This window comes from Bos grunniens, chromosome 13, assembly GCF_055505025.1.
Source record: "Bos grunniens cultivar Pamir isolate PY7600 chromosome 13, Bosgru_T2T1.0, whole genome shotgun sequence".
Lineage (NCBI taxonomy): Eukaryota > Metazoa > Chordata > Mammalia > Artiodactyla > Bovidae > Bos > Bos grunniens.
Genome location: NC_141177.1, coordinates 2,375,098 through 2,394,939, shown reverse-complemented (window position 1 = coordinate 2,394,939; position 19,842 = coordinate 2,375,098). Strand labels below are relative to the sequence as shown.

Genomic DNA, 19,842 nt, shown 5'->3' with positions numbered 1-19,842 from the left:
TGAAAGCAAAAATGGCAGCTTGGTACACTCTGAGACTGGCCTTTTCCATAAAGAAAATCTATACCAGGATTTAAGAATAAGCCACACCTTTCCTGATACCTACTGTCTAGAAGAACTTCCTTACATGATTTTGTGATAGAGTGCAAAAAAGATCATAGGAGGTTCCCATAATTTTGTTGCTGTTGTTCAGTTGCTAAGTTGTGTCTGACTTTTTGCTACCCCATGGACTGAAGCACACCAGGCTTCCCCGTCCTTCACTATCTTTCAGAGTTTGCTTAGACTCCTGTCCATTCAGTTGGTGATGCCATCCAATCATCTCGTAATGAACCAAATATTAAAAACTGAAACCATTTCTTTCTGTTAAAAAAAAAATTCAACCATTCCTTTCTGCAAAAAAATGTGTTTTGCTTAACACTGGGCTCCGTCTCTTTTTAATAATTATTCAATCCAAGCTTTGTCAAAGCATCATTCTGTGAAGAGATTCGTGTTAAAAAGCATGTTGGGGGGAGGGAGAGGAGCCGGCCTCGCTCTGCCTTATCATTTTTATTTAGACTGACGTACCTTTGGTTATAATTTTAGGGATAACTGTATGGCAGTTAAGACTTCATAATCCCATCATTAGTTGGCAGGAGACTTTCAGAGGGCAAACCCTCATGCCACTCCTTTCATTTCCGCTTCTTAACTACTTGGGTAGCCTGAAGTTGAGGCGTGTGCTTTAAGGAAAAGCTTTTCTGCTGCCATGGAAATCTTCCAAGCTGCCACACAACCCAGGGCCAGATGACACCCAGTGACAGGGCCCCCGCCCCCCCCGGAGGGCCCCGAGTCCCCCGCCTGATGCCTCTGCTGCTGGTGGTCTCCTCGATGTCCCCTTGTATCTGCCAGTTTCCGTAACAGCCGTCTTGCACACCATGGTTAAGATATTTCAAACCATTCCAAGGGCCGCCCATTAAGTAGACCAAAAGGGAACTTATTTTTTTTTAATTATTTCTAATTTTCCCATTCCATCAGACACTGGAAGTTGGTGATGTAGGACAGAGGTCAACTTAGATGTTTGCCCTGACACTGATTTAAAACACAAAACATGGAAAAGTCTCCTCCAGCGTTAAGGCTATGGACAGTTGACAGCCTGGTTTGTGTCATGAAGCATACATCACGCATTCTAGACACATGGTTGATTTATCACAAGTTGTGCTTTAAAAGAGGAAGTTCAAAAGTTGAGATTTTCCAGTGTGTCGATTATGACCTGCATGTTGTCTGCATTTAGATATCCCAAGGAGGAGACTATCATGATCAATAATAGTATCATGATCAATAATAGTATTGTCTCCTCTTCTTCAAGGGTCTAATCAAGCCCCTTCAACAAACCAATTTTTTCAAAAAGTGTTGTCTCATGGGCACAGATTCAACATTGGGAATGGTTAGTTTCTTGGTTAAAGATACAGGTTCTAAGATACCAAACATACACATTTCTATTGAATATTGGAATATCCAATTCCACTTACTACCATGTCACCTTGCATAAGTGATGTCAATTATTTAAACCAGTTTTTCCCTCTGTAATACTGGATACCCCACTGGGTAATTAAAATAGTTAATGAAAATAATACATAAGTGGTGGGCCCAAAATTAACAGTCACAACCGACTCAGCAGTAAAAAATCTGCCTGCCAATGAGAAAGATGGGGAAGAACGTGGGTTCAACCCCTGGGTCGGGAAGATCCCTGGAGAAGGAAATGGCAGCCTCTCCAGATTTCCCTGGCCTGGGAAATGCCATGGGCCACGGAGCCCGGCAAGGTACAGTACATGGAGTCACGAAAGGGTCAGACACGACTGAGTGACCAAACAACACGAAAAGTCATTCTCGCCATGCAGAAACTCAGACACTTCCTCGCATCTCTGGTTTCTTTTGTGACCTCTCTTTCCCAGCAACCACTCTGGGTCTCTGTTTTCCACAGCTGGAAAACTGCATGGAAGAAAGAAATCAATAAAAGGCAAGACTACATCAGATGGTATTTTTAAAACATCACCCACCTACTCACATGAAGCTGTGTCTGGCATATAAAATGTGGTCAATATATTTGAGCAATTATTTTATATTTGAGCAATTATATTTATATTATAATAAATATAATTATTTATATTATTTTATGCTCAAATAGTTTACTCAAAGACTTGAAATCGGTCCATCCAAGTTTAAGGGTTTCTGCACACAGTCTTCTCTTAGGAAAAATTAGATGAAGCACTAACGATGAAAGTCATCAATGCAGGTAAGCCAATGTGGATTTTCAAATTGTAAAATCCATCTGAAAAAAAAATAGTAACTGCTATTACTATAAAAAAGTAGTAACTGATCCCTGGATTACACAGTTAAAATCACTTGTCTCCATTTCTACCTGGCCTCCTTGTCAGTCTTTTTTAATAAAACATTTCACATATCTTTAGCATTTATATCTCAGTCTTTTTTTTTTTCCTTTTCAATCAAATAGTTTCAAGAAGCCCTGGGTTAGGAGTCAGGTGTCCTAACCCCATCATTTAATCCCCATGGGAGCAAATTATTTAAACTCTTTATCTTTGTGGCTACTAATATCTAGCCTATATATCTCAGCGGAGAATATACTTACGCCCGTGCCTTGAAAAATGTAAATTGCTTCAAAATGGGGCTTCCCAGGTGGTGCAGTGGTGAAAGAATCCGCCTGCGGTGCAGGAGACCCAAGGGACCCCGGGTCGGGAAGATGCCCTGGAGAGGGAAATGGCAACCCACTCCAGTATTCTTGCCTGGAACATCCCACGGACAGAGGAGCCTGGCGGGCTACAGTCCACGGGGTCCCAAAGAGTCAGACACAACTAAGCAAATAAGCACACACAGATTGCTTAAAAATAGCAGATTAAGTTATTCTTTGAAGTTGAAAACACCAAACAGGTGGCAAATCCTCTTGATGTCCATTTATGTGTCCTTAAACTAATTTTTTAGTCGGTCCTCTTTTTTTTCTTTACATGGTCTCTTTCATAGAATTCGAGAAGGGTTCTAGGTAAATCCATTTTTTTTTCTATCGTATTGTTTTAGTGTAAATATTTTAAATTTTCTTTTTCATGTTTGAAGAGATAGAGCAAATTATTGCCTCCCAAAATTCATTTGCTCAACAAATATTATCAAGTACTTACCATGTGCCGGACATCAGCTAACATGCTTGAGATACGGATGTATGCGATGCACACAGCCCCCACCTTCCTAAGGTTTATAAGCCAGAGTAGGAGGTGCACACATATATGTAAATATTAAAACTTACATATATGATGCTGTAGGTAATGGACATGGTCCCAGAAGGACAACACAAAAGGTACAATATTATAGCAAAGCAACCACACCAAGTTCAGCAGGTAGGAAGAAATTTCTCTGAGGAAATGACATTTAAACGAAGACTTCAAGGATGAGAAGGTGCTAGCCAAACAACAAATAAGAAGACAGCATTCTAGGTGGAGGGAAGAACATACGGAAAGACAAGGAGGTACGTTTCAGATACCGTCAGAAGGCCAGAGTTGCGGCTTCCCTGGTGACTCAGTGGTTAAAAATCCGCCTGCCAATTCAAGAGACACAGACTCCCCCCCTGATCCGGGAAGATCCTACATGCCTCGGAGCACCTAGGCCCCTGCATCGTGCTGTAGAGCCCGGACACACGACAAATGAGCCCACGTCCTGCAGCCGCCGAAGCCGAGTGCCCTAGAGCCCGGGTTCCCCTGCAGGAGAAGGCACTGCAGTCAGAGCCCGTGCACCGCAAGGCTGAGAGCAGAGAGCAGCCCCGCTCGCCACAGCGAGAGAAAGCCCACACAGCAACGAGGACCGGCACAGCCGAAAATAAATACATAAACAAGGAAATTACTGAAAAATGGAAGGCCAGTACTCTCGCACACATCACTAAGGCGTACAGACCCAGATGAGGCGGGAGACATGGCAAGGCAGATCAGGCCAAAGTCTTAGGAAAACATGGTTTTTTCCTAAGTGCCGCAGAGGACACTGAAGGAGTGAGCTGGGAGGAACAGGAGGGACCGCCGCAGTCTCATCTCAGTTTTCACAAGCTCACTATACATGCTCATGGGAGATGACCCACAGGACACAGAGTGGACCCGAAGCCAGCGAGAGGGGCCCCCAGTCATCAGCGAAAGGCACACAGGCTCGAATGGGACACGGGGTGAAGATGGACATCGACTTCGGCGAGGGAGGTTATGACGAGCTGTCGAGGATGACCCCACTTTCCAGCAGGAACAACTGAGCAGTGTGCGGTTCCATTTCCCATGAAGAGAGAAGTTGGAGAGGAAACAGGATCGGGGTGGGGATAAGTGACCTTTCAGGCACCTGTGAGTTACTCATGCAGAGATGTCCAGACGCCAGTCGTACAATGGGTTGAGGTTCTAAGCTCAGATGATAGAATTGTTTTCCACTAGGTCAGAGGTTCTGAATCAGTGATAATGTTGCCTCCCTCCAAAGGGACATTTGGCAAAGCCTAGAGATATTTGGGGTTGTCACAGCTCGAGGGTGAGTGGGAATGCGACCGAAACCTGGTGGGTAAGACCCAGGGATGCTGCTAACAGCCCTACAATGTCCAGGACAGTCCCCCACAGGCCCCAAATGTAAACAGTGCCAAAGAGGAGCAATCCCAACCTCCAGAGTCTTCAAAAATGGTGCATGATGAAGGTCATGACTCTCTTGGGAGAATCTGTGAGATGTCTGATGTTCTTGGTCCCTAACCATGAAGCGCTCAGGGTAGCAATCCCAAAATACCCTTTTCGGACAATAATGCAGCTCTGAGAAGAACAGAGGGCTTCCCTGGTGGTTCTGATGGCAAAGAATCCACCTGCAAGGTGGGAGACCTGGGTTAAGTCCCTGGGTTGGGAAGATCCCCTGGAGGAGGGCATGGCAACCCACTCCAGCGTTCTTGTCTGGAGAATCCCCATGGACAGAGGAGCCTGGTGGGCTGCAGTTCATGGGGTCGCAAAGAGTTGGATGTGACTGATCGACTAAGCACAGCACAGAGAAGAACAGTACAGAGTAAAGAAAAAAGAAGGCAGGAGGCCCCCAGCAAGGGCACAGAGAAAAGGCAGAGCCAGCCAGAGTGACTTGCCGGGGATGCCGGATTCCTGCGTGGCCAAAGTACAGCGTATGTAATTCTACAATCTGCTGATGGCTCTGTACTAATACAAAAATAACTGCATCTTTTCGCCTGGCTCTCTCTCACAAACTCTGCTTAATGAACACTGCCAGTGACTTTGTCGATATGTAATTACAATTTTTATTTATTTATGGTTTATTTTTATAGTATTAGCTGAACATATTAAGGCAAAAAACTCATGCAGCAGCAAAACTTGGCCTCAACTACCATTTGAAACGGAGGAGGAAATGGCAGCCCACTCCAGTGTTCTTGCCCGGAGAATTCCATGGGCAGAGGAGCCTGGTGGGCTACAGTCCATGGGGTCGCAAAGAGCCAGACGCAACTGAAGCGACTTAGCACGCAGGCATCATTTGAAAGGCAACCAAGACTATTTGCTTCTTTGTTCTTCACTCATTCTACACAATTTTTTCTGAACAGCGAAAAAGGTAACAGCACACATTCTCATCCCCTTTCTCTTCGTTTTCTAGTTTTAATTTTCTGCCAGGTCTCATCTTTAGACCTAGAGGGAAAAAGAGGTTTCTCTTCTTTTAAGATAGGAAATTCTTAAAAAAAAAAAAAAAAGAGTATCTTGTCCCAAACTGGCCCACGATTCAGGTCTCCTTTTTATCATTCTCTTATAGTATAGAAAACCAACCTTCTGAAAGAATTCTCTTCCATCAATTGTGGTGGGATATGTGATCTCTCAGAAAGAAACAGCATCATAGTCAGGTTTTAATAGAAGACATTCATATCTGGAATTTAACTGAATAACTGTACAGACACTCTTGGGGAAATGCCTGTAAATTATTAATAATGCTAGTGTTTCACATTTTAAGACATTACCAACCGATCACAGGCAAGATAAGAGGCAGGGTTTAAGAGACCAGAGAAATCTGAATCTGGATGCCCTTTCTCCTGCTACCAACCAGGTGTCTGCAGGTCAGTGGTGTCACCTCTCTAAATCCCCGTTTCCTAGGCTGGAAAGTATAGACATTAGTATCTCCCGCACTGCAGCATCATGAAGTTGACACGAGGTAAGGCATGGATCTCGGAGGGGTAGCATAGACTAGACGTGCAGAAAATGTCAAGTTATCAGGACGGCTGGATCCTTTCATGCCGAGGCTCCCAAAGTCAAGAAACCTGAGCAAAGAGTTACAGAAAGTCAATAATGAGGTCGGAACTGAGATCTTAGGAACTAAACAACTTCATTTGTTTCCACACAAGAGTCTATCATGAAAGTATTTTTCCAGAAAATGACACTCACGTACACTTGTGAGTGTTTTACAGGGAAGAGAAGGGTTATCAGACGCATGTGGGAAGGCCTAGGTTAAAGAAAGGTATATTATGTTGGATTGGGTTGGGCTTTAATTGCAGGAATACGTTAATGTGTACTGTGAATTCCCAAAAAGGTGACTGTAGTAAAAAAAATTTTTTTTCCTTTCTACCTGTTCCCCTTCCCAGAACAAATTTTGACCTAAGAGAAATCTAGCCAGAGAAGTTTGGGGGTTGATCAGATCTGGAGCTGGTCCAAGGAAGTGATAGACGGAATAAGGTTCTCTAAAACTGCTATCACATTAGCATCGAGGTCAGGGAGGAGAAACCAAGGACCACAGACAGACTGTGTATGAAGCCGCCTCCTCGCCGCAGACGTCCTGTCTCACGATGTAAGGCGTTCACTCTTTAGGAAAGGCAGGTTTGGCCCTCCTCTCTCCTTCCTGTCTTTTCCAGTTTCTCCCCTGCCTTCTGCTTACTGTATCTGCTGTAAAGCACGTGGTGTTCCCAGTAGCTCAGTCGTGTCCGACTCTTTGAGGCCCGACGGACTGTAGCCCGCCAGGCTCCTCTGTCCATGGAATTTTCCAGGCAAGACTACTGGGGGGGCTGCCACTTCCTACTCCAAGGGATCTTCCTGACCCAGGGATCGAAGCTGCGTCTCTTGTGTCTCCTGCATTGGCAGGCGGATTCTTCGCCACTAGCACCGCCTGGGAAGCCCCATGCCGTTGCAGCTTCTAGCCTCCACTTTCTTTCTCTTTGACTCATCTCTCTTCCTCCAACCATGCGACCATCCTCCTTCACGTTTCCAGACCTGCCGGGAGCAGGTGAGTCCCAGATCAAAGACTGCTGGGACCCTGCATATCTGCAATACAAACAGTGACAGAGAGCGTGACTCCTTCCCCTGACAGTGGTGCCTGAGTGACAGGGGAGCTTCTGCGCGGGACTGCCTCGATTTAAAGCCACCCACTGCTTTTCATTAGTCGTGGGACTTCAGACAAGTCACTAACCTCTTTGAGACTTTTCCTCTCTCTTTTTTAAAACAAAGTTGTTTGAAGGCTTCGTGATAGTGGATGCAAAGCACCTGGGATCTGGTAGGCATATGACACTGGTCGCTAGTACTGCAGTCCTAGGCTTTCTTACCGAGGAATCTTTTATAAAGTCTATTATGATTATTTTGCACTCAATTTCTCTGCACACATCAAATGCCATTCAGTTTTCAACTTATCTTTGTCGTTCTACTAGAAACTTGGATATTTTCCCTTTCCAAAAGACAAATTAAATATAGGCCCTCGGTGTTTTTTCCTCATTAAAATGAGCACAACCACTAAATGTGTAAGCGAGGAACGCCGCCCAGATTGGACTGATGGAGATTATATGCATTCGTACAGCCATCCAAATAGCACATATCTGGAAAAAAAATTCAGCCCATTAAATACTTTAAAGCACTTTCCCACCACAAAAAAAAAAAAAAAATGTTGCTATCTTTTGACTCGGAAACTTAAGTCTACTAAGGTATCTGAACATATTGAATGGTTTTAAACACAAAGATGTTCATCACAGTTAATATTATTGAATAAAACTGGAAGTGAATTAAATGTACAGCATCGCAAGAATGGTTTAGTAAAGTTTGATGGTAAAGGTGACAGAATTCATCCCACTGTTCACAATGGTGCTTCCTAGTGAAAGGACAGAGAGGGAAACCTACACAGTAGGCCCTGACAACTGTGTAAACCGGATGAAAATGTGGGAAAACCAGATACCAAGGGAGTACTGCAGGAAGTAAACGGGAGCTCTATCCTGATGTGAGGCCACAGGTTAACTTTTTAATGTTTTTAAATGCTTCACAATAGAAAAACCATACTTTTTTTTTTTTTTACTTTTAATTGTGGTTAAAAAAAAACCACATAACATTTACCATCTTAACAACTGTTGAGTGTGAGTTTAGTGGCTTGGAGTACATTCCACTCACGTTGTTATGCGGCCATCACCGTCGTCCATCTCCAGGACTTGCCCCTCTTGCAAAGGTTGCCCCTGACAACGATTCTGCTTTATGTTTCTCTGAGTTTGACTTCTCTAGGTACCTTATACAAATGAAGTATTTTAACATTTTATGACTGATTTATTTTCACTTAGCATAATGTCTTCAAGATTCATCCATATTGGAGAATGTGCCAGAATTTCCTTCCTTTTGAAGGCTAAATAATATTCCATTGTGTGGCTGTACCATTTTGCTTATCCCTTCATCCTATGATGGACATTTGGGCTGCTTCCACCTTTTGGCTATGACAAATAATGCTGCTGCAACAGAGGTGTTCAAATATGTCTTCCATACATTATATTTTAAAGAATTTTCCCCCTAAGTTAGCTCTTGCTTTCTATGTCTCATTCACTGATCATATCATACTAGACTTAACTGAGACCCTATGCAGAACATTAATATCAAAGAAAGAGGTGAGCGATTTGACTATCCAGGCTGCTCCTCAGAAAATAATGTATCTTTTCTGTTGTTCTGGTTCCCATTACAGGACAAATGCCTTAGTTCCAACTCTCCAGCCTGGATTCCCTTCACACCAGGCCTTGCCCTGCACCACCCCGCTCTCCTGACAGTGATTCCTCTCGACACCCTGCTCTAAGAAGACTGCCACAAAAAAAAAAAAAAAATCACCCCGGCCATTTCTCTTCATCCGCACTAACAATTTGGTAATGAAGTATTGATTTCCACTTCTCTGCTTATGGACAATATTAGATTTTCATTGATAAACTGCAACGGGGCTGCCTCTTCTCCACGGTCGCCTTTCCGCTGTCACAAGAAAACAAAGAGCCGCTGAAGAAGAAGAAGGACTGCGAACACTGATGTACTTATTTTGTCAGTTTGTACCACTTGACAGGAAAGGGCGGGGGAGGACGAGTCTTCAGAGTTTAATGTCCAAGTGGGCTGCCCTTAAGGTAGACGCTTGGAAGCCTATTTTCCATGGTAATGTCCATTTCCTATTTATAACCCCTCTGGGAACGTTTGTCTAAAGGAAATGTTTCTGTTCAGTGCAACAATTACAGTTGCACCTGGATTGCCCAGTCCTGCCCTTGCACTTGGGAGCCATTAATCACCACAAAGTGGAAGAATTATTAAGTTAAACCAGAGTTTGAGCCAAGAAAACCTCTGAACAATGTTCATCTTCTGGGAAAGTTGTTCACATAGTCAGGCTTAACCGTGTTGCTGCCAGTGACTTTTTCCCATGCCGTAGTGGGCATCTGTATTAGCATTATCTTTATTGGTTAAAAAACATACAGTTTTGAGCATGCACCACTTTATATGAGATCTGCAGATCAGGACAATTGGGGGAATTGGGGAGATGTAGAATCAGAAAAAAATAAGATGAGATCACGGCAGGGTAGAAAGTTCAGCAGCAGCCTTTTGTGGTAATTTCTTTCTCCAGGATCTGTTGTTTATGGGCTTAGAAACACAGCTTAGCTGTAGAAGCAACAGAAAGCATGAAATAGGGTGTCCATCTTAAATGTGTTCCTACAACTTTTTTCATTAAAACTTTGAGGGCCCAATTTTAATTTGTGGAATATTCCCGTTAATAATGAGATCTAATTAAGACATCCATTAAAAGCCCGTTAAAGTTAATTTAATGTAAAAATTCCAATAGAACTGTATTAGATTTTCTCCATTAAATTAACGTTATGGATTTTTAACGGATGTCTTAATTATACGTTATTATTAACGGGAATACTGTATTACACAGATTAAAATCAGGTCCTAAGTCAACTTGGAAAAGCTAAGAGCATGCTTTACTATTACAACCTTTGTATATCTAGTGCATTGTTTGGAAATGCAGAGATAGATCTGTTTAGCTGTGCATTTTCTATACGACTGAAAGCAACCTATAATAGATAAATCTGTTATTGCATTTAAACAATGAACTTCCTCATTCTCAAAGGACAATAAGTCTAGCTTGTGTTGTAAACTGCTGCTCAGCTACAGGTGAAATATTTAAACTATTCTAGGCACAGCACAGGAACTAGATGATTCTGAAACACACGAGTCTCTTTTGTTGTTGCTTTAATTACCAAGGAAATCTCTGTCAAATCTTTTAATACCAACAAAATGAAGCCAAATATCTCCAGATATATCCTCTGCGCCATTTCTCATGGCACCTGCCTGTTGGAATTGTTTTGGGAATTTTGACATGATCCCTAAATTCAACATTGGAATTTAAAAAAAAAAAACTTCTTATTTACCTCCTAGAGAAAGTGTTGCCCTTATGCCACATATAATAGCAAATTGCTTTTTTTATGGCATGCATAACCTAGATGGGAAAAAATATGGCGCTTCGGGGAAGGAGGGAAAAAGTAAATGAAGTTCCAGGAATGTCATTCTGAAGTAATGAGGCATGGACAGAAAATATACCCCTCACATCATCGGATTGAGATGGCAGTCGAAATAGCTTCATTGAGGTGTCAGTGCTCATCCATCAATCAATCACCCACAAGGAAAAAGAGCAACAGTACAGCGGGCGGCTTTTATGGGATTTACTCATGGGCATAGGGAACAGCGGCTCAAATGCAGCTCTGACATGAAAAGCAAGGTGCTGATATTATTTTTTATGATGGGAGGATCATAAAGTGAATTGAGAACAGCGAGGTCTGTCTTTGCTTAACCTATTCAACCAGAAATGAATGGCGCTCAACTGGAAAGGAACAGTCTTCAGATGGGTTAAGATTGAAGGGTGGACTCTACTGAGCACTGTCCTTCGACAACAAAATTCTATTAAAGGGAAATCAATGCATTAGCACTGGGGTTCTTGAAGCTGTTAAAAATTGCCTGCTCCAACCCAGGGTTATTAGATAAATGGATATAATTCAGATTCTGTCTAAACCGTCCCAAAGCAGATTCTTGAGCTCTTTCTCCAACTTGGGGAAAACAATGCGATTCTCAACTCCATGGAAATTGTTTCCCTTCTAAGAAAGAAATAAATCATCTGCTTCAACACATCATCTATACAGTTTTGTTAGCGCAATTTCTGTGGAGGGGTGGGTGGGAGGCAAGAGACAAAAATATTTATAAATTTGGTAAGACTCATGAGTCGTTGCTTGGTAACCATAAATGTCACTGCTGAGGGACAGCTGCCAATGCTCTCCTTAGGAAACAAGATCTGGGCTCTTTTTGTGAGATGCACACAGAGCTCAGTATATTCCTAGAGACCAGACCTGTCTTCATTTGGCAAGCTCTGGAAAGCTTCTAGAAACTTCCTTCTGGAGGGGAAAAAAAAAGAACTCAGGAGAATGTTTTTATCTGCTTTCGTACCATTCTCTTCCTCTCTCTGTAAATAAATAAAGTGCTGATAAATTGGAACATTCGATGGACAGAAAAATGATGGGCAAATATCATGCAAACTATACCTAAAGATCTCCATTCTGTCCCCAACCCTTGGTATCAGTGAGGGCAGGACCGCTTTTCCTTCCCTTCCCTCCTTCTAGCTAAGACCTCCCACAGGCTGCAAACTGAAATGTCTACTGAAAAAATCGTATATGTGGCTACTTCAGTTTTAGGCATTTGGCCCCATTTTGTAGTTCAACAAATTCACCAAATGTACAGCATGTGACAAGACACCGGGAGCAGAAGACAGAAGAGGAAACGCAATTTATTCAGCAAATTGACTAACAAATGTTAGCGGGTGTCTGCTGGGACTTCCCTGACAGCCTAGTTGTTAAGACTCTGTGCTTCCAATGCGGGTTTGATCCCTAGTCAGGGAATTAAGAACTTGTATGCTGCATGGTACAGCCAAAAAAATTTTTTAATGATATTATCAGGCATTTATTGTATGCACAACACTCTCCTAGGTGCTACGGGATACAAGGTGAACAATTCACACAACATTCTGGTCCTCGGGTGTTTACAGCAGCGCCTAAAGGTGTTGATACCAGATACCTGGTGAGGGGCTAAATTAGGGTCCAACTCCCCTCATGCTATTTGCATTTTATACCTGTTTTTCAAAAATAATAATCTTTCCGAATAGGAAATTCGCCTTCTGAGAAGTATACAGAGAGGAAATAGTTTAAAAATAGGTCATGGCCTAAAAGCAGACTATAATCATAGAATAAATTGAATAGTCCAGACAGTCCCCACAGAATTTAAGGTCAGAACTAGATTTCTTAAACCTCACCCCCAGAATGCGCCTGCTCGGTTGCTGGAGTCTTTCATAATTAACGTCACAGACACGAGCCGCTGAATTGAGTGGAAATGCTGAAAACAAACAAATGAAATGACATCTTGGGGAGGCATTTAGGTAACTCCGACTGAACAGTGAGGAGGTGTGTGTGAGTGTGCGTGCCCGCGTGTGTGTCCATGAGTATATTTTACTTTCACTGTAATTTTCCAGGGCCTCTGGACAGGGCCACAGTAAGACTCGACAATTTTCTGAAACTTCCCACAGTAAATCCAAAGATTACACGGCCTTCAAAGGTGCTTACAGCCCGTGTCCTTCCCATCTGTCATTCCCTAGGTTATGTGACTGCTTTCAAATATTTTTCACTGGGTTTCATTTTTCAAGTTTGTTAAATATTTTTTGTTTTAAAAAAACATAAAAAAAAGTCACTTTCACATTATCTTCTATTCTCTGCAATAAGAATCGAAGAGTGCTGATGAATGCTGAAATAACAACAATAAGGAAATATATTGAAGGTTTCAAACACACAAATATACACATGTACTTCTAAAGAACAAAAAAGTGGTATCTATTTTGAACATGCATTTGGCAAAAAAAAAAAAAATCACAAGTGAACTTTGCATTTATTTTTTCCCCTGTGAGATGTTAAAATGCTAATTTCATTTTCTCCCTTCCTATATGTGGCACTTTCTCAAAATACCCACAAAACACTTTTAGACAAAGATTGAGCAGGAGAAAGAGACCCAGATCTCCATCCCCACAGACAGAGACATGTTTCCATTGTAGGGAACCATTAAACATTTTGAAACTTGTGAATTATCTTTAGAATTTCTATGGGGGAATTTTACCTCTTCATCCAAAGTAAAAGCCACTTATCTCCTTTGGTTTCCTGTGACAGATTCAGAAGCAGACGCAGATACACGATTTCCAGGCTCTAGTTAATCCTCTTCCAATACTTGACGAACAATGGGCTAACAGGCGTGGGTGCTTCTTCAAAATTATTCATGCGGAAGGCAGCCCAAAGCTTCAGGGAAAACTAGAAATGTTTTATGGATTAGAGGAGGACTGTTTTAAAATGCTAGTACCAGGTGGAACGTTATTTCTGCAACAGAACTTTGTCCATTTCCATTGGAAAAATATATTCCAAGTAAAATGGCTCCTGCAAGTAAAGGCACCCTGACCTGACACCTCTCAGCATACAAATGATTTTACCAATAGCCATATGATGATCATTAAGGCCTTTTAAAAAAAGCAACCTGATTGAAAAAAAAAAAAAAGATTAAATACTCACAGCCCTTCTACAATGTTTATTTGCTTAAGACTGCTTTTGGAAGTACAAATAATAACTCTTCTGTGAGAACCCCAGGAGAAGCTGAAAAATTCTAACAAATGGATTACTTTAAAAAAAATTTTTTTTAAATAGAAAACCCTCCCACTCCCTTCAACCCCTCCGGAAAATGAATTTCAATGCATTTACTAAATCTTGGACTTGAAACCTACATTTGTATCTCAGCCCCCAGGCAAAGGCTTATATTTACAGAACTTGAGCAATCATACGATTCTATCTCAAATATGAAGACTTGGTACAGCGATGTATTCACTTTCTAAATGACCCAGATAACATTCAGGAATTATAAATGTGTATGTATGTTTTGTTTTAAATACACTAAGCTCAACCAATCTGGGGAGAAGATGTAAAAACTATTTTCATTCTGCATGGAGATCAACGCAACAGAAACATTCCAGTTTTGCAGTATAATGTTTTGGCTTATAATACATCAGATGCTAGAATGTGCATGCAAGTCAGAAAAAGCTGACATACACAACCATTCTTGTTTGGCTCAGGGTTCTTAAATGTCATAATATCTGGGGATACAATCGACTTTTTGGTCTCTGATATGCTGGTATCTTTCTAATCCCTTCTGACTTTGACTCCTAACAGCCAGGCACCATCGGCGTAAATCAGAAACTTCCAAACGCCTTAAAAATCAAGAGGGTAGTTGATCATACACAACCTTCACGCTGGTCAACCAGTTCTTACTCTGCAGAGCGCGCGTGGGTTTTTAAGAAATTTGGCATCAACCATGTTTGTGTTATATATTTATCCCCTGTTACTTCTAGACATTTTTTTTTTCTTTTGGAATTGGCAGTAGGGGAGGTAGGGCATAGTGAGTTGGGAGAATTCAACCTTGCTCTGAAGGAAAGTGTCTGCCAGCAAAGAAAGGCAAACACGTTTTTGTATTAGGAAAGCAGACTAGTCATTTTCAAAGAAAAATGACGGCAAGCATACCTGTAGAATGTTCCGTGCGAGCGCACTAATTTTCTATAACCTGCATGCTGTATATACTGCATTTGCCTGTATACTAGGAGGAAAATCCAGGCTGTTTTCCTTGTGTAAAATGCAGCTGGGATGGCTGAGAACAGCAGCCTTCCGTACGTTTTTATACTGTACATATTTGTATATACTAACTATATCACCATGTATGAACACAGATTTTGTTATATTTGCTTGTTTCTGTTTCCTACCAAACTGGCCCACAATGGGAATTCTTTTGTATAGAAAAAAAAAATTATGCTTGTAATTTTTTTTCCTGATCATTCTCTTTCAATAGCTTACGAAAGAATTAGATCTGAGTTTACAAAGAAACAATTAAGAACCAAGTTTGTCTGTCTGCATGAGTCCATCCAGTTGTTGGATTTAAGGAGGAATCAATGTCCTAATTCAGGGTTTTCCTTTAAAGGCATGCTTTACCCCTTGGGAAAACTGCAAACTCATCCATGTAAGAATTATCCTCTTTGTATTTTATCTAATAGTGCCTGAACATTTTTTTAATGTCTTCTTAGAGGAAGAATTCATAATTGTCAAAATTTGAAACATTAGCTTAATTTTGTTTTTATGACCTCGCAATTCTTTTCCTTATTTATTCGGTTGCTGTTGTAATGGGGCCCCAGGCCATTCCTGACATCGGCGTGTTCTTCTTCTGCATTAAGGATGTTTTTAAAATTACAGAAATTATTGAGCCAACAGGCTGTTTTAATCAAAACCATGTTTCACTTGTTTTTGATGATTATAAATTGTCCTTGCAATGAAAAAAAAGATTTTTTCTGCTAGGAAAATTATACCACCCTGTGGCCAAACAGATTCATCACAGAGAGGCATCCAAGCCTTCATCTCTGGGATCTGGAAAGTTCTTTCCCTGGCTGACCACGCTTTCCTTTGCGCCTGATCATCCCAAATACTAGTGCTCGATGCAGTCACTATTTGCAGTTTTCCAAAGGCTCAGCTACACTGTCACTGCCTAAAGACACACCATGCCCCCCGGAAATGATGGCTTTGCAGCTTGGAAAAAAAAAACCCACAGGGATTTTCAGGAAAGGTGCTCCTCCTTTTGTCCCCGGGCGCCAGCCTCCTGTCCTTCCTCCTAATTCTAAACAATTTGATCTCGATACCCCATAGAACTCAGATCAGCCAAAAGAAACACCTGGAGCAGCCGCCGGCTGAATGAAAATGACTTGGTCTGGGCACACTCGAGATACATGTGTGATGCTCTAGCAATGAAATAATCTCTAAAAGGAGAGGGGTTTTTTAAAAAGTACAATTTTACCACTAGAAATATCTTCTGATGGTGGAGGTGAAAATTACATCAAAGAAGCCATTGTTTTTTACCTCTAAAGATTTTTTTTAAGGAAAAATCATTCCACTTTGAGAACTGTAATTAAAGCCCTATATAATAGACACTACTTCTTTTAGCTGTTGTGAAAAAATAACGCCACCCTCAGCAAGGTTTATGCGAGCCCCTCATTCCATCAAAAAGGCTTCTATCCGTGTGCTATTTACATCCTTAAGCATGGTAACTCTTTCCTTTGTGTCAAAAAAAAAATCTCTGTCTCACCCACTCAGGAGTTATTGGAAATAGACTGTCCCCATCTGAAACCTTACCATAATTTGCATCAGGAAGTTCAACTGCCGACATTAAGGACCTGGGTGTGTTCAATTATGATTTTGCTGGAGGCTGTCCCTCATTTGAATGCTGCAGACATTGAACCACCTTTTGGAAATCGGGCTGATACAGTATAACTCAGACGGGCCTCCCGACACCATTAGCTTTGCAAATGGCTTCATTTCCGTCAACCACGACTTCCGCTTTGGCTAATTGAAAAATGAAAATTAAAGGAGAGAAGAAGAAAAAAAAAAAAAAAACACAGATGCACTTAAAACATGAAAAGAATTATTTATATGATAAAAATATATTTAGATTTTCAAAGCACAAGACTGAATAGAAGTGCTCTTTTTATGCTTTCTGAAGATGTTACTGTTAAATGTCTTTCTACATCAGGCTTAATAAATCTGTAATGACATTTGATGGATTGATTTCTGCCTATGTGTGTTTTTTTAAGATGGCAAGAGAGGAGAGGGGAAGGAGGGCGTGGGGAGCTGCGCTGAGCCTCGGGAGGCCACGCCAGGAGATTATTGGTGGGCTTCTCTGTTGCTCAGACCCACTGACCCACTTCTAGCATCTCCCCTTGTCTCCAGCAGATTCTTTTTTTCATCCTTTTTTTTTTGTAAACGAATGCCAGCCATCTTGCTTAGTTCCTAGGCTGCCTTTGCAGACTCTCAGATCCAGTCAGCTTGTGCCTGAGTAATTTACGGTAGAATCTCAGCAGAGGCAGTGGGCAGCTGTCTCTCAAATTCAAGGACGCAACAGAGCAGACAGACACGACGGAGAGGCCCAGGCTCCTCCCCCTCGGGCCATGGCCCTGCTGTGCAGTTTCCCTGTCTGCTCCCCTCCTTCTCCTTTAATGCCCCAGGGGAGAGAGACCGTGGTTTACACCCAAGCTGCCCAGGCAGAGGCCGACGCCCCACCAACAACGATTGCTGCACAGCCGCTCTCGTCTGCCCTGTGGCGGGGCTGCAGGAGGCCCGTGCTCGTCCAGTGATGACGTCCACCTCGTCGTCGTGGGCCCGTGTCTGAGCCAAGAAATGAGAGGCCAGGCTAGAGGAAGCAAGGCTGCAGAAAGGAGAGGCAGTGAAGGCAGAGGGCTGCGCTCAAGAAGCCCCTAACCTCCAGGGTCGATGCCTCAGGAGCTGAGCGGGAGCTGATCTAATAATAATAGACACATGCATGGTAAGTGTGATGTGCTGGAATCATCCTGAAACCATTCACCCTCTCCCAGTCCATGGAAAAATTGTCTTTCACAAAACTAATCCCTAGCGCAAAAAAAGGTTGGAGACGGCTGGGATAAGCTATCTGGACTGAACCATAACGTTCTTGGTCTTCATTCTCTCTGTGACTGCGAGGTGAGCACCCACTCTAGGTGAGGTCTGAGGATTCCATCGATGGGTCAGTGCAGTGATGGTGACGAGAACGGAGCCTGCACTCAAATTCTGTTGAAGATATGGGCTCTGTCCTGCGTTATCTCTGTGACCTAAGGTGAGGTTAAAGGAAGCACAGAACATTACAGGAGGAAGAGTAAAGGGAGTGTGGGAACACACAGGGCCCCCGGCCACCCTGAGAAGCCACGGAAGGAGTCCTGAAGGAAGCGATGGTCAAGATAATCTCTGGGACTTGCTGGCTGTCAGTTGGTACTCTACACTTTCACTGCTGGGGCCCAGGTTCAGTCCCTGCTTGGAGAACTAAGATCCCACAAGCCTCGTGGCAAGGTCAAAAAAAAGACAAAGTTTACTTCTCCGAGGTAGAGGATTAGAAGAACCAAATATACACAAGAACACACCCCTTAACTGCTCCCTTTTTCTAGGTTTAAGATACAGCTCCTACCTGTTCACTCTCTGTCTCTCCTGAATACCCATGCTTGCTAAATCACTTCAATGTCCAACTCTTTCCAACCCTACACACCAAACACCACTAGGGTGCTCTGTCCACGGGATTCTCCAGGCAAGGACACTGGAGTGGGCTGCCATGCTCCCCCAGGGGATCTTCCTGACGCAGGGACTGAGCCTGCACCTCTCACATCTCCCGCACTGGCAGGCGGCTATGGAAGGTTTCTAACCTCTCACATCTCCCGCACTGGCAGGCGGCTATGGAAGGTTTCTAACTGGGCCCAGAGCGCCCACTCACATCCACTCTCCACACAGCTATGGAAGTGAAATGTTAGTAAAGTAAATAAGACCATGCCACTTTGCTCCTCAAGACCAGAGCTACCAAGGTACTTATCCCAGCGGTTAGAGACCGCTGAAGAATCAGATAGTGAATATGTTTGGCTTTACGGGCCGTCTGGCCTCTGACCCAACAACCCCACTCTGCCATTATAGTGAAAAGCAGCCATAGACGATAGTAAACAATGGTCAGGACTGTGTGCGGATAAAACTTCACTTATAAAAACAAGCAACAGCCCAGATTTGGCCCTTGGGCTATAGTTTTCTGACTTCTGCTCAGGATCCTCCAACACTCAGGTTTCCATTTGTCTTAGACTGGTTTACTGTGGTGTTGGAGAAGACTCTTGAGAGTTCCTTGGACTGCAAGGAGGTCCAACCAGTCCATTCTGAAGGAGATCAGCCCTAGGATTTCTTTTGGAGGGAATGATGCTAAAGCCGAAACTCCAGTACTTTGGCCACCTCATGCGAAGAGTTGACTCATTGGAAAAGACTCTGATGCTGGGAGGGACTGGGGGCAGGAGGAGAAGAGGACGACAGAGGATGAGATGGCTGGATGGCATCACCGACTCGATGGAAGTGAGTTTGAGTGAACTCCGGGAGATGGTGATGGACAGGGAGGCCTGGTGTGCTGCGGTTCACGGGGTTGCAAAGAGTCGGACACGACTGAGCGAATGAACTGAACTAGACTGGTTTTCTGTGGAAACAGGTCTGGAGATGAGGACAAATAGTTCAGACGGGAGGTGACACCAAGAAACACAGATGGGGGTGGGGGAGGGCAATGGGAGACGGAGGATGCCAACAGGGGCTTTGAGAAGAGTGCCCACAATGGGTGACGGGGCCCAGTCCCCCTGGGCACCGGGAGATGGTGCAGGACAGGCTTCGGGTTCTTGCCTACTGAGTAGGGAGCTGGGGTGTTCACACACCACCTCCTCTCGGTTATTAGCAGACAGCTGCTGGGCGGTGCTGGGGGGTCGGGAGGAGATGGCTGAGCGCCCAGCACTTCCAAGCAGCCCAAAGGCTGGAAGAGGTAGGCTCCCTTCCTCACCCCTGCCTACCCACTGCCTGAGTCTTCCCAGATACACTTCTTCCATCCAGCCTGCGGTGCCGTAATGCATCTCTTAAGAATTTCATGGGATCAAAGA

The 19,842-nt window shown here is 43.1% G+C and overlaps 1 protein-coding gene across 5 annotated transcripts in view; it reads left to right on the top strand.

Moving 5' to 3' along the window:
• TSHZ2 (teashirt zinc finger homeobox 2) overlaps positions 1 to 16,957 on the top strand; it is a 508,475-nt gene extending 491,518 nt beyond the window's left edge. For all 5 annotated transcript variants that reach the window (XR_015138825.1, XM_086331298.1, XM_086331297.1 and 2 more), the window contains exon 3: positions 8,941 to 16,957. Coding sequence is in view for 2 of the 5 variants with exons in the window: in XM_086331298.1 (XP_086187424.1) it covers positions 8,941 to 8,942 (2 nt within the window). In the remaining 3 variants the exon portion in view is untranslated. The remainder of the gene's footprint in view (positions 1 to 8,940) is intronic.
• Positions 16,958 to 19,842: the final 2,885 nt, after the last annotated feature.